The sequence below is a fragment of the Crocodylus siamensis genome, chromosome 2, assembly GCF_052110815.1.
Source record: "Crocodylus siamensis isolate JL-2025a chromosome 2, ASM5211081v1, whole genome shotgun sequence".
NCBI lineage: Eukaryota > Metazoa > Chordata > Crocodylia > Crocodylidae > Crocodylus > Crocodylus siamensis.
Window position 1 is genome coordinate 252,575,073 of NC_143396.1, and position 14,446 is coordinate 252,589,518.

General features: G+C 51.0%; 1 protein-coding gene across 6 annotated transcripts in view; it reads right to left on the reverse strand.

The window, feature by feature from the left end:
• ABCD4 (ATP binding cassette subfamily D member 4) overlaps positions 1-14,052 on the reverse strand; it is a 34,439-nt gene extending 20,387 nt beyond the window's left edge. Inside the window, exons 1-7 of one of the 6 annotated variants that reach the window (XR_016440341.1) lie at positions 13,864-14,052; positions 11,563-11,693; positions 11,320-11,447; positions 10,592-10,731; positions 4,971-5,087; positions 4,546-4,671; positions 1,112-1,162 (exon numbers count right to left, since the gene is read on the reverse strand). Coding sequence is in view for 5 of the 6 variants with exons in the window: in XM_090033668.1 (XP_089889794.1) it covers positions 1,112-1,162; positions 4,546-4,671; positions 4,971-5,087; positions 10,592-10,731; positions 11,320-11,447; positions 11,563-11,693; positions 13,864-13,904 (734 nt within the window). In the remaining variant the exon portion in view is untranslated. The other 5 variants (XM_090033668.1, XM_090033666.1, XM_090033667.1 and 2 more) reach the window with 5 other exon arrangements.
• Positions 14,053-14,446: the final 394 nt, after the last annotated feature.

The window sequence follows — 14,446 nt, forward strand, 5'->3', positions numbered from 1 at the left end:
AGTGGGAGGAGTATTAGAAGTTCTCACTGCAGACCATGCCAGTGAGCCATATGCACAGTCCAGGTGGGGGATTGCTGGAAGCTGGACCAGCCCCTGGTGTTTGTTTCCTTCACATAACTCTATCTCCCAGCACTCAGGCTAGATGGTTAACATCTAGCTGCCCACAATCAAGCCCTCCACTCCAGACCACATCAAGGTGGGAACAGCCATTCTTATTAAATGCCTTAGCTCTAAAAGAGATGGGTGAGGAGCAGGTGAATGAAATTTATGGGGAACACTGAGCTGGGAGGCACTGTGGACACTGTACAGCACAGGGCAAAAGCGGCCTATGAAGGGACACACTATTCTGGGCACCTCAGTCAGACTGAAGAACATAGTACGGGGAACAGTAACAAAAACAATGTTGGTAGGGGAAAGGAAAGGGCGGGGCAGGGACCTGAATTAGTGGGAAAAACAGTACCATCAGCTGCGCTAACACTAAAGGAAAACAGGACAATACCTACCTGAAGGAGAGGGATTGTTGGTGTAGTATGGTGAGACAGAAATCAAAAGGGGAACTGAGCCTGGAGATGGTGTGTGGCGAAGCACTAGAACATGATCTGTGGGTCCCAGGACAATTCTACTCTAGATGGTGTGAGGGTAGGTTGTTCCTCTCCAGCTTGTATGACTGTAACACATCTAGTTGTGCTAATGCAGGGCCAGAGAACTGTCTGTTAAAGGAGGCTGCACAGCCTCTGGGATTATAGCTGGGAGAGTCATATGGAAGGACTAGGGTCAGGGTTTTTCAACCTTTTTGGGTCAGTATACCCCCAGTGGCTGGACACGGAGCAAGGGAGGGGGGTAAAGGGTGGCATGCGGCCAAATGTAGAGTGGTGGCAGTGCAGGACTGTGCATGGCAGTGCTGTCCCCGCCCACTCGAGCATACCCCCTAGGGCCTTCTCAAGTGCTCCCAGTTGACAACCCCTGGACTAAGTCAAATGAGCAGTAGCAGCAACTCAGAGGGGAATAGGTATGGGGCAGCAGTCGATGCACTTCCCTAAGTGTTCTGGGAGGTTGGAGCTGAGCAGTTATCTTCAGGCCTGGAAGACAGATGGATGCATTCTTCACTCACCTGTAAAAAGCTGCTGGCTCTGCATTGACACGAATCTGCATGTGCTTGAACCTGCACAACCCAAAGCAAAACATGAGGATCTGCATGGAACCCCCACTGGGCTGGAGAATGAATATCCCCACCAGAGAAAGCCTATCCCGCCTCCTGCCACAGCACCAACCCTAGAGTCCTACAGGATATAGGAAAGGGTCTGGATGGGTCTGGAGCATTAAGCATGGGCCGGCAAAACCCTGAAAATGTGCAGGTACCATCATCTCAGACCAGCCTAAATGTCCACATATTTTGATAACCTGCACATACCCTGCAGCCAAGGGCATCCCACCACCTGGCACAGCAGGGTATCCCAGTTCCAGTTTGCTAGCCCAGGGTCTCTACCATTAGTTTACCCCAGTGGTATAAGAACACAGCAGTCTGGTTTCCCCACACTGCACCAGATCACTAGTTGGTACATCTAGATGCTGGACACTTCAGTGGAAACTGTAAAATCCTTCCAGTGCACCTGGTCAGAGACCCAGCAATTTCATGGATGGGGCAGAAAATAAGAGAATGCCTGAAGCACAGAAAATGAAAAAACCTATGATTGGGAACAATTTCAGCCATATCATGAAGATTACATGGATTCAGGTCATGGTGGTGGAGAAACAGGAGCTGTACAGATCTTAGGCACCATGCTGACTGATTAACAAACTTGGACCAAGATCTCTTCTAAACGCAGCTCTGTGCACCTTGTGCTCCATAGCTTTCAATGCATTAGGAGAGGCACCAGCAGCAGCAGCGATGGGTAAATGAATAATGGTGGAAAATTAGAACACCAGAGGCTCAAGGACACTACTTGGTCCAGTTAGCAGATTGGGACTCCTGGACTGAATTCAGATCGCACTGAGCAGATATGGCTTGATGAGATTGAGTCCAGTGGGCTGGTTGTGGGAACTAAGGCTGTGAGAAAAGTTGCTGGCAATTAAGAGGGAACATGATAACCATCTTCATATATCTGAAGACCTCCCATAAGACATAGGGAAACATCTTTTCTCATCTCGCAAAGAGCAGAACATGGACCGATGGCTAGAAGCTGCAGCAAAGTCAGGAAGGCCAAAACGCAACTGGAGTTGCAGCTAGTGAGGGATGTGAAGGGTAATAAGAAAGGTTTCTACAAATATGTTGGTAGCAAGAGGAGGATCAGGGAAAGCATGGGTCCCTTACTGAATGGGGGAGGCAACCTTGTGACAGAGGATGAAGAAAAAGCTGAAGTCCTCAATGTCTTTTTTGCTTCAGTCTTCACAGGCAAAGTCAGCTCCCAGACTACTGCATCGGACAGCACAATTTGGGGAGCAGGTAAGCAGCCCTCAGTAGCGAAAGAACAGGTTAGGGACTACTTAAAAAAGCTGGATGTGTACAGGTCCATGGGGCCAGATGAGATGTACCTGATGAGGGTTCTGAGGGAGTTGTCTTGTGTGACTCCAGAACCATTGGCCATCATCTTTGAAAACTAATGGCAATCACGAGAGGTCCCGGATGATTGGAAAAGGGCAAATATAGCATCCATATTTAAGAAAGGGGAAAAGAAGGATCCAGGGAACTACAGACCAGTCAGCCTCACTTTAGACCCTGGAAAAATCATTGAGCAGACCCTCAAGGAATCCATTTCTAAGTACTTGGAGGAGAAAAAGGTGATTAGGAACAGTCAACCTGACCAACTGGTTGCCTTCTATGACAAGATGACTGGCTCTGTGGATGCAGGGAGACCAGTAGTTGTGGTGTACCGTGATTTTATCACGGCTTTTGATATGATCTCCCACAGCATTCTTGCAGGCAAGCTAAGGAAGTATGGGCTGGATGAATGGACTGTAAGGTGGACAGAAAACTGGCTAGATCACCAGGCTCAGAGTAGTAATCAATGGCTCACTGTCTAGTTGGCAGCTCCAGGAGTCGGTCCTGGGGCCGGTTTTGTTTAATGTCTTTATCAACAACCTGGAAGATGGCATAGAGTACACCCTCAGCAAGTCTGCAGATGAGACCAAGCTGGGGCGAGTGGTAGAGACATTGGAGGGTAGGGCTAGGATTCAGAGTGACCTTGACAAATTGGAGAATTGGGCCAAAAGGAATCTCATGAGGTTCAACAAGGACAAATGCAAAGTCCTGCACTTAGGATAGAACAATCCCACATACCACTACAGGCTGGGGATTGACTGGCTGGGCAGCAGTGCTGCAGAAAAGGATCTAGGGGTTATAGTGGACAATAAATTGAATATAAGCTAGCAGAGTGCCCTTGTTGCCAAGAAGTCTAATGGCATACTGGGATGCATTGGTAGTTGTGTTGCCAGTAGGTCACAGGAAGTGATTATTCCCCTCTATTCAGCACTGGTGAGGCCATATCTAGAGTATTGTGTTCAGTTTTGGGCCCCCCACTACAGAAAGGATGTGGACAAATTGGAGAGTCCAACGGAAGGCAACAAAATGGTGAAGGGGCTGGGGGACATGACTGTTATGGAAAGACTGAGGGAACTGGGATGATTTAGTCTAGAGAAGGGGAGACTGAGAGGGGACTTAATAGCAGCTTTCAACTACCTGAAGGGGGTTTGAAAGAGGATGGAGCTAGACTGTTCTGTGATGGCAGATGACAAAACAAAGAGCAACCATCTCAAGTTGCAACAAGGGAAGTTTAGGTTAGATATGAGGAAGAATTTTCTCACTAGGAGGATAGTAAAACACTGTAACAGGTTACCCAGAGAGATTGTGGAATCTGCATCCTTGGAGGTTTCTAAGACCTGGCTAGACAAATCTTTGGCTGGGATGATCTAGCTAGGGATGGTCCTGCTTTGAGCAGGGGGTTGGACTGGATGACCTCCTGAGGTCCCTTCCAACCATAACTTACTCTGAATCATAGAATTATAGAAAGTTCAGACTGGATATCAGGAAAACTGTTAGTACAGCACAGCAGTGGCACATACTGGATAGGGAATGTATGGAATCTCCATCATTGGAGGTTTTCAAGAGGAGGCTGGAAAGGCATTACTCAAGGAGCTCTGTAAAAGAGAACAGGTGGAAGCCCAGGAGCTCTCCCAAAACTCTCCCCACAGATGACAGGGAGATTGAGAGAAGAGCTCTGCAGCCCAAAGAAGGTAGATTTGGAGAGGACCATGCTCAGCAGCAAGAAGATAAAGCAGAGCTACACAACTGGCTTAGTTATGAAAGAAGATTAAAGCAGCTGGGATAAGTTTAGGGGAGGGGATACAAAAGGGGAGCTCTAGTTCTTCAGTTAGAAGGTGTGATTTACTGATTTATGCTTGCTACCCCAGGCTGCAGTGCAGAACAGAATGTGTTCAGTTTTTCCCATGCTTCTGGGTTTTGCCAGTTGCTACATGGGGCTGAGAAATAATTTTTTTGGGGGGACAACACAACTGGAACCCTGGTAGACTACTCCACCATTCACTCACCTGAAATCCCCCTCCAGCTTCTCCTGTTGCACCAATTTTGAAACAATGGGGCTCATCAGCATCTTGTTAACAACTGTCCCAATGACAAAATACCCAAAGATACTCACTGGGCCCAGCCAGCCGGTGCTAAGTGGGGAAAAGGAAAGAGGTTAGCAAGCCAACCAGGGGGAACTACACTCCAGCACGCTATAGTAGGGAAAGCAGTTGGGGCTACACATCCATTTAAGGATGTGAACCTTAGTACACTCAGGCTGGGAACTATATCTCCAAGTGTGGTCAAAGCCACCTCCATCACACTAGTGCCAGGAATTGCACTTCCAATATGCTAGGGACCAGACCAAGATATGAGCAGTGAAGCACCCCAGAGAGTATGAAATGAGCTTCATCAGGCACTGTCTTCCAGTGAGAAGGTGCAGAGTACTTACCTGTGAAAGCACTGATAGGTGTAGTAGGCTAGTGTGAAGGGAGAGATGATGAGTTTGCTGGCCATGGAGCTGAGCTGTCTGCAGAACCTCTCCACATCCTGGCTGATTCGCTGGTCTCTGTTCAACAACAGAACAGTACTGACTCTTAAAGCCAATTACAAAAGCAAGAGCAAGATATAATAATAAATCCCCACGAGGACCAGCCAGTTCAGGTCACAGTTTCATAGTTGGTAGGGTCAGAAGGGACCTGAGCAGATCTTCAAGTCTGATCCCCTGCCATGGCAGGAAAAAGACTGGAGTCATATGACCCTAGCAAGGTGTTTGTCTAGCCTCCTCTTAAAGACCCCCAGGGTAAGAGCCAGCACTACTTCTCTTGGAAGTTGCTTCCAGATCCTAGCTGCCCTGACCGTGAAGTAGCGCCTCCTGATGTCTAGCCTAAATCTACCCTCTGCCAGCTTGTGACCATTATTCCTGGTCGTTCCTGGTAATGCTTGGGGGAACACAGACTCCCCCAGTGCCTGCTGATCCCCCCTGACTAGTCTGTAACAGGCCACTAGATCCCCCCTCAGCCTTCTCTTGTGGAGGCTGAACAGGTTCAGGTCCCATAGCCTCTCCTCATAGGGCCTGCTGCCCCCTGATCATGCAGGTGGCCCTCCTCTGGACCCTCTCCATGTTGTCCACATCCCTCCTGAAGTGCGGTGCCCAGAACTGGATGCAGTACTCCAACTGCGGCCTGACCAGTGTCGCGTAGAGGGGGAGGATCACCTCCTCGGACCTGCTTGAGATGCATCTGTGGATGCATGACAAGATATGGTTGGTCTTCCTGACCGTGTCCCCACTCTGCCGGCCCATGTTCATTTTAGCATCGATAATGATTCCAAGATCCTTTTCCTTGGAATTATTATTGAGGTCTGGGCAGAACTGTCATGATTAATCCTCAGAGGATTTATCCAGTGTGGTTTTGAAGGAAGCTACTAGTGGGGCTCCCACTTGCCTTGGGAAACCATTCCCCACCCTAGTAAGATTCATTAAGATGCCACTGCCCTCACCAAGAAAAGATGTTCCCTCTCTTACCTTCATCTAACTTCTGTGTCTCACTCCAGTAATCATCCCTGCCACCTCTCCACCTCTCTCCTTCCCTGGTATTCACAGCCTGTGGACCCTTGGCCTCTCTTACTCATTTTTCAGGGTCTACCTTCTCTACAAAAATCACTGTGTGACATCCAAAACTTTTGGCCTGAGCACAGATTCCTGTTAACAACATAGCTGAGTCCCATCCAAACTGTGTTCAAGTGGTAGACTGAATTTTGGTTGAACTGTATGCTGGCCCTTAGCCACCATCTGGATATTTTAAAGTTTTCCCTAAAAATCAATTCTTCCAGCTACTGATCATTTCCATTCCTCTTTCCCAAACTCCTTCTAGTTTGTCAACATCAAGCAAGGAAGGAAGTGCCTTGAACAGAAGGCGGTGCTCTAGGCCTGGCTGAAAGCCAAAGGAGCACTCCTCTTTCTGCTCAGAGACACAATACCTCTGCAGTCCCAAAGCAGCAATGGCTTCTAAGTTTTTGCAGCCAGAAAACACTGATCTAACTGCTGCTTGTCCTTGTTTCTGTGAAGTGTTCATAACAGTGGGCCTCAAGTTACATTTTAACTCAGACTATGGACTCCTAGCAGATATGTTTTCCTTCCTTTATCTGTTGAGCAACATTCATGGCACAACATAAGTAAAACTGATTCAGAAGCCATGCTAGAACCTAGAAGTGTCTGGATGTCCAGGGGCAATTCCTTATCTCCCCGAGTGCAGAAGAGACAGAGTGAGAAAGAACTGTGATAGGACCCAGTTCGACTCATATAATGTCAGCTAACCAGCATGCCAATCCTACAGCCCCATAAACTGGCACAAGTAGCAAGGGCAAGTTCCCACTTTTATACAGTAAAGCACAGGGGTTACGGTCACAAGCCAACAGGTCAATAGGGGGGGGAACAGGTAAAAGGTAAAGAAATATCAATATTGTGGTAACATATACTCAGCACCTTAATTTCTCTCCTATATTTCTGGAGATGTCCCCAACCAAGCCTTTAGTCCCTAGAGCACTTAAACAGCAGCCTGCAAATACCCCCAAGTCTGAGACCAGCTTTTTCAGTCCACAGTCCTGGCTGACCAAATCAGTGAGCTCTCCAGCTCCTCTGTGTAGGGCTGACCAGGTTCCACATACACACTGCTCTCTCTTCCCCTAACTCCAGCCTCAAGCTTCCTCTTCCTTTTTCCCTTGCTCCCCAGGGGGCTGGGGGTTTCTGGGAGTTGCAGACATCAGAGCTCTGCAGACTACCCCCTGGTTCCACCTGCTGTTACACACATTATGTTCACATTACACAAGAAACCTCTTCACACTCAGATTCCCCAAGGATAACCCATCATCAATGCTTCTGCGAAGAAGTATTATTGATAATAAGCAGCAGGTGTTTGGGCAGGGGTGGGATTAAAGTGTATATTGCAGCAAACCAATAAACTAATTCTGCTGCAGAATTTATGAGCTGCTGTAGTAAAGTTTGGTGTTTCTGTGAAAGGCCTAGGAACCTTGTTACAGTGCAAATCATTAGTCATAGGTTTGGGAAGGACTTCAGACATCATCTAGTCCAATGGTACTCAACCTTCTAGCCCCACGGACTGAATGAGTGGTACTGAGGCAGTCTACAGGCCGGATCCCATGGGCAGGGTCAGTCTACGGGCCAGATTCAGCATGGGGACAGTATGTGGGGTTGGTCTACAGATATAATCTTGCACGCCAGATCTGGTTCTATGTGGTAGCAATTAATGCTGCCACGGCTCCCTGATGCCAGACCTGTGGGGAGCCCCACTGGCCAGAGGTTGAGCACCACTGATCTAGTCCAACCCACTGCAAAGATCCAGAACTGTTTTTTTCTGGACCATCCCAGATAGCTGCCTGCCCAGCCTCCTCTTGAAAATCTTCAATGAAAGATTTTGCAACTCCCCTCAGCAGCTTGTTCCCCTGCTTACTGCTCCTTCACCCTCTCCTCATAAGTCATGTGGCCCAGCCCCTTAACCATTTCTGTTGCCCTCCGCTGGACTTTCTCCAACTTGCCCACATCCTTTCAATAGTGGTAGACATAAAACTAAACATAGCATTCCAGATGTGGCCTCACCAGTGAAGAGTAGAGGGGAATAACTACTTCCCTTGATCTGCTGGCAACACTCCTACTAATGCAGTCCCTGTATGCCATTAGCCATCTTGGCAACAACAGCACACTGCTGACTCATATCCATCTTATTGTTCACTGTAACCCCCAAGTCTTTATCTGCAAAGCTGCTGCTTAGTCAGATGGCCCCAAGCAACTGTGGAGCCAGGTTCATTCACATTTGAGTCTTCAGGCACATTCCAAGGATAAAAACTAAATGTGACTTATAAAGGACCTCTGGCTCCTCTCACAGCAGGAACAACCAGGCAAACACATGGTTTTAGGCTAGATATCAGGAGGCACTACTTCACGGTCAGGGCGGCTAGGATCTGGAACCAACTTCCAAGAGAAATGGTGCTGGCTCCTACCCTGGGGGTCTTTAAGAGGAGGCTAGATGTACACCTTGCTGGGGTCGTTTGACCCCAGTACTCTTTCCTGCCATGGCAGGGGGTCGGACTCGATGATCTGCTCAGGTTCCTTCCGACCCTAGAAACTATGAAACATGCTTTTTTGGCTTAATGCATGCTCTGCATTGGCCTCTATGTCTGTGAGGCACCCTACAGTTTGACAAGCACTGAGTTCCAAACTCACCCTTGCCTTATTGACCCAGTACAAAGTTTTGTCACCAGAAATATTGCTGGAGGAAGCTCCCACAATTGCTAGAGATTGTGGTTCAAATCCATTCCCTCCTTGCCTGCTTCTGCACCTCCATCCCACATAGCCGTGGTGCTACATCACTTAGTTACAGGAAAACCCTCAGCTGACTATGTCACCATTAATAAGTACAGCTCCCAGTAAGCAGCCATTTCCTGTACTTATCACAGGGCTCAGTCTGGTTCCTCAGGAGGGGTCACCAGTGAGATAAGTACGCAAGGATCCATGTCAAAAGCAGATTCCTGAGCCTATAGGCAGGGCTCTGTGAATGTCATGGTGCTTCATAACTTACTACATAACCACTTCTTTCTAATTCACTCCAAATATTTTGTTCCAGGACCTGAACTTGCTTTTAAACAGGAAACAAAGTAGGGTCCCTTAGCTCTGCAATCTATGACTGAGTGCAACTCATGTAGTGTTGTCTACAGCAGGGTGGGCAGAGTGGTGGATCTGGCTGGTGGCTGAACTCCATTTCCCAGCAGCCCCTGACCACATGGCTGGGGCCATTTTCCATGGAAACCAGCCCCAGCAGCAGTGGCAGGGTGCTCGCAAAGCATGAGCTGCTCCAGAGCCGGGCTGGGATTTTGGGCAGTGACAGTGTGGTCCAGAGCCAGGTCAGAGCCGTGATTCACTGCCTGCATGTCTCTTCCCAGGGCATGCAGGCTGCAGATCATGGCGCTGCCCTGGCTCTAAACTACACCATCACTGCTGTAAGGAGCTGTGCTGCAAACCCTGCCAGCAGGGGCAGCACTAGGCAGGCTGTTGGGAGGGCTATAGCCACCTCAAAATTCCCCACAGCCCGCCTCCCAGCAGCACCACTGCAGCCACTACCCACCTTACACAGGTGGCAGCAGCTGAGCCCACCCCACTCCCACCCGCAGCATGGCACCCCCCCTCTACCTGCCAGCGCTGCTGGGGCCAGTCTACACAGAAACCCTGGCCCTATGCTATCACAGCATGGCTGGTGCGGGGGTCTCCATGGAAAATCAGCCCCAGCCAAACAAACAAGCAGGAGCTCCTGGGAAATGGAGTCCACTGCTGGCCAGATTCAACTTGTGGCCAGACTCTGCCCACCCACAGTGGCCTATGAGGTAGTGAAGTACAATTGGGAAAGGAGTTCTCAGGGTTTGGTGAGATGAGTTATGAGGAATTCACCTCTCCACCCACCACTTCAACTACTACCCCAAACACTGCCAAAAAGGGGAAGGGGGAAATGCAGCCCCTATCCAGTATAGTACCCTCTCTGCAAAGTACAAAATCAGTTTCTGAGCCTTTCCAGAGGTCACACACCCAAACAATCCTTTCTCTGCTGTCAGGACCTGCATCTGATTAAAGTCACGGGTAATTTAAGGTCCAAATAAACAAGGGAGAGAATCCTATGTGTACTGAACTGTGGAGGGAAGGGTGGGGTAGAGGACCCCTGCCACAACATAGCACACCTACCAGGAGAGAAGCCAGGCTTTGTAAAAAGAGGAAGATGGGGTCAGCAGCAGAGGCCTGATACAAGAACAGCAGCACCTTCGGCCAACCTGAGGGCAGGGCACAGCAGTGACAGTTCTCTACAGAGCTCTACCTGCCTCTCACAAGGCACCAGGCAGAGAGCCTTAACCACCCGCCTCTGGGAAAAACATGAAGCAGAAACACACCCCCACACACACAGCCACAATCAGCCTCCTATCCAGGGCAGCCACACCCAGACATGTCAGGAAAGAGTGAGGGGCAGATCAAGAGGTGCCAAGCAAGGTGGGAAGAAGCTGCAGGCAGCCTACGGGTTATCGATGTCCTCGTGCAGCACATTTAGAGTATAATACACCTGTCCCTCAAAATATTGGCAGTGAAGGTCCTCAGTGAGAGTCTTCCTCCAGCTCACGTACATCAGGTTACTGATAAACTGGTCAAAGCTTTTCAGCTGAAGGGGGAGAGGCAAGATAGAGAAAGAACATGAAGAACAGGCAAGATGATCACTTCACACCAAAAACTGGAACGATTCAGTGACAAAAAGGCAATACGCCCATCCCACAACTCACTGTCTACATAGGGCAGGAGGAGCCTCAGATCCTTCAGCAGTGGGGCCAGCTGAACACAGCCCTATGGTTCATCCCAAGCATCAAGATGCTTCCTGTGATGCTGGGCAGGGAGTGTCCTAGAGGCAGGGTGCTTCTGGGAATGCCTCGTATCTAGCTTTCGAACCAGCAGCAAAGGCCTTGCCTCCTACAGCACATTACATTATCACATCATGGCACCTCCTCCCTCCCTGCATGGACTTGATCCCAAAGGCAGGACCCAACACCATATCTTATCAAAGGTCCCAAGTTCTCGGGGGGGGGGAGGGGGGGACAACTGGTCTGAGAGTGTGCATTACACCATAGGGAGGCTTATTTCTCATGGGGTCACACTCTGCTTCTCCCCACCCTTCCAGGGAGAGTATCCTCCCTTACTGTAGAACCCCTCTTTGCTCTCCCTACCTCACAAGTGCTTGAGGAGTGGCCTCCCTTACCGTGGAGTTGACTACAATGAGAAGCAGAGCAATCACTGTCAGAGTTTTGAATCCATACAAGTCCTTGCTTCCCAGGATGCCATAGTACTGGCTGGGGATCAGTCCCACTTGGTAAATGACCAACTGTTCTGGGAGGTAACAAGCAAACATAAGGGAACAGTGAAGGTCTGAGAAAGCAGTAGAGCCTTGAAGCTTGCACCAAGATTTAGACACCCCCCCAGTCCCAAGTGTTCAGTCACTTACCCAACAAGGTAATACACAGCAGGGTCAGAAACATCAGCACATTCTGGGAAGACCATTTTGGAAACAAGATAGCCTGAATCCTCAAAAAACGTTGCAAGAACTTCAGATCCAGCTGGGGCCGGGACTGAGGTCTAGTACAAGACACAAACAGAGCAGAGAACTGAAGCAAACAAGCAGGGTTCCTAGAATGGGCTCTTCTGACCCTGTCTGAACAGAAAGGTATCCATCTCTGCTTCTCTGGAACCAGACCCTATCAACCCTTCCTTCCTCCACTTCAAGAGAGACACCTCAAGTCTCTAGGGACAGTTGAAGGAGAAGATACGGACCAGTTTTGATGTACCAGGTACATACTGACCCTAAAAATGACAGCATGTATATACCCTCAAGTGCATCCATAAGAACTCATCTGCTGGGGACACCACACCAGAACCTTTGTGCTGGAAGATGCCAAGAAGCTGCTGCTGCTAGATGGTGCGTTATGGTACTACATATAATTTAATTTTTTTTTTTTAATTCTTTTTTATTTTTCCTGAGTCTTCTCTGGCCTGGACTAAGCTTGGCCTTCAGCATACTCCAGGAGCCAGGCAAGTACTTTGGGTCTAGCCCCAACATCGAGAGGGCAGGGCAGGCTCTTCATACAGGCCTTGTCCACATTCACCTGCCTCTACCATCAAATGTTCTAGCAGCAGACATCAGCTACCACCACCACACACATCCATGTGGCTCTGGCAGCTGCACACAGTACAGTGCACCTTGGAGAGGCATCATCACCTGATGAAACTGTGATAGCCAAGAGGTGTGGGAGTGTCCATGCATGGCTTCTACCAGCTGGTGGAGAACAGCATTCAGAAAAGGCGATTTAACTTTGTCAGCAGAGGTTCTGCCCCCACAGAGGCACTCCAAGCATAGGCACATACAAATTTTTGCCAGAACTGGATTTCTACCAGCAAAACTCTGCAGTGCAGAATGGCCATGAGCATGAATGAGGGCAGCTGTCCTGGTAGTCTCCATCTCCCCAGACTATTCTGCACTCTAGCAACATGCAAAAAGCTTATCATGTCAATGAAACAGCTGAACTAGACAAGAAAGGTGGGCCCATCTAGGGGAAGCTGAAGCCCATTCATATGCATTCCCAGGGAAAGCTGCCAGCCTGACTGTTGACTTGCATCCGTCAGCCTAAGCAACATGCTAAAGCTTAAAGCCTTCTTCCCTGGGGGGGGAAGGGGGGGATCTTCCTTTCCTGTGCATCCCTTTCCTGTGCATCACTGTCTGGCTGCCAAACCTGCAGCCCCCACACCAGGTACAGCTCAGCGTCACACACAGAGGCAACCTGAGTAGGGTGCGGGGTCCTGCCCCGGACAAAAGGAAGCCAGCAGCGGACTGGGGGGGTTGAGTGGCCCGACATGAAGCCGACGGCAGTGCAGTTACTGCAGCCACTCCACCAGCTCTAAAGGACTCTCCAAAGTGTGGGCCCCGGGGCAGTCACCACAATTCGCACACCCCCCAAGGATGGCCCTGGTCTCACTCAAGGCCCTGCCTGGAGCAGAGCCCAGGGCCCCAAGACTGACCTGTACCCTACTCCTTCCTGGTTTCACATCTCCCTGTGCAGCACGCTCACGCCCTTGAGCTCAGTGTCTTGCAGTTACTCTCCCTGTTCAGCTCTGTCCTCAACCCCTGCATCCTGCTGCCTGTTCGGCCTCATCTTGCACCCTCTGCTGTGGCCCCCTCTGCCCTCCCAGCCACAGATGCTAGTGTGGCACCCTCACGGTCGCTTCAGCCCTAGGGACGCAGTGCACCATGCAGCTCCCTTCCCCCACCACCAGCCTGCCCCAGGCCCACCCCTCTCCCCCCTGCTGAGTGCCTGCAAGGTCCCTAGGCTCCCCCACCCAAGGCAGGCAAGGCCACACCCTGTCACTCAGCTACATCCTCGACTGAAGCTCCATGGCCTGCCGGAGCCTAGATGGCCCATGGGGCTAGCAGGGCACGTGGCCAGGACCACCACTGGCCACTCACAGCTGAGCTGGGGGCCAGGCACACTCACAGCTGAGCTCTCCCGGAACAGCCTCGGATATCAGTGTCCTGGCCGCCCCCACCCAGGCCTTGCTCATCCTAGAGCCAGCCAGTGCCCCCACCCCAGCCTGGCACCCTGCACCCCGCCAGCCCCAGCTGGGCACCCCCGGGGAACCTGAACCCTTTCACCAGCCCCCACCCCAGCCTGGCACCCAACACCCCCGCGTATCCTGAACCCACCCCAACCCCAGCCTGGCACCCTGCGCCCCCAGCTGGAAAGCTTGCACCCACCGACCCCCGCCGCACCGCGGCACCGCCCGCCCGTCGGCCATGAGCGTAGCCCGCCGTCCTCAGCCCGTAGCGGCCCCGCCCCTCGATGCATATTCATCACCGCTCCTGACTATTCATAAACTCCAACCCCCAGCTTGAGGCAAGAGATCGCCGCGGGGACAGTAGAGTTCGAGCGCTCTGCTAGAGCGGCTCCGACAGAAAAGGCGCATGCGCAGACAGCATGATGGCAAGCCCGTCATGAAAATCGTGCTGGGGCGGCTGGAAGGGCCGTGTGCCGGGGTTCCGTCCTCCCGTGCTGCTGCAGGGAGAAGAGCGCCCCCTCCCGGAGCCACCACGCGGCTCTGGAGGGACAGCGCCCCCTGGCGCCGCGCCGAGCTTAGGCAACTTTCCTGAGCATCCTGCTCCCAGGAGCTGGCGAGGGCAGTCCGGAGCAGGGAGCGCTGTCCCGTGGGGCGGGAGCCCATGGGAGTGGGGATTAGGCTGCACGCTTCTGTACGTGTCTCCTGGTGCAAGTAGGCAGAGCCTAAAAGCAGACCAAACCGAACCCCAGCAGCAGCCCTGGCGAGATGTGCGTGCTCGCCAC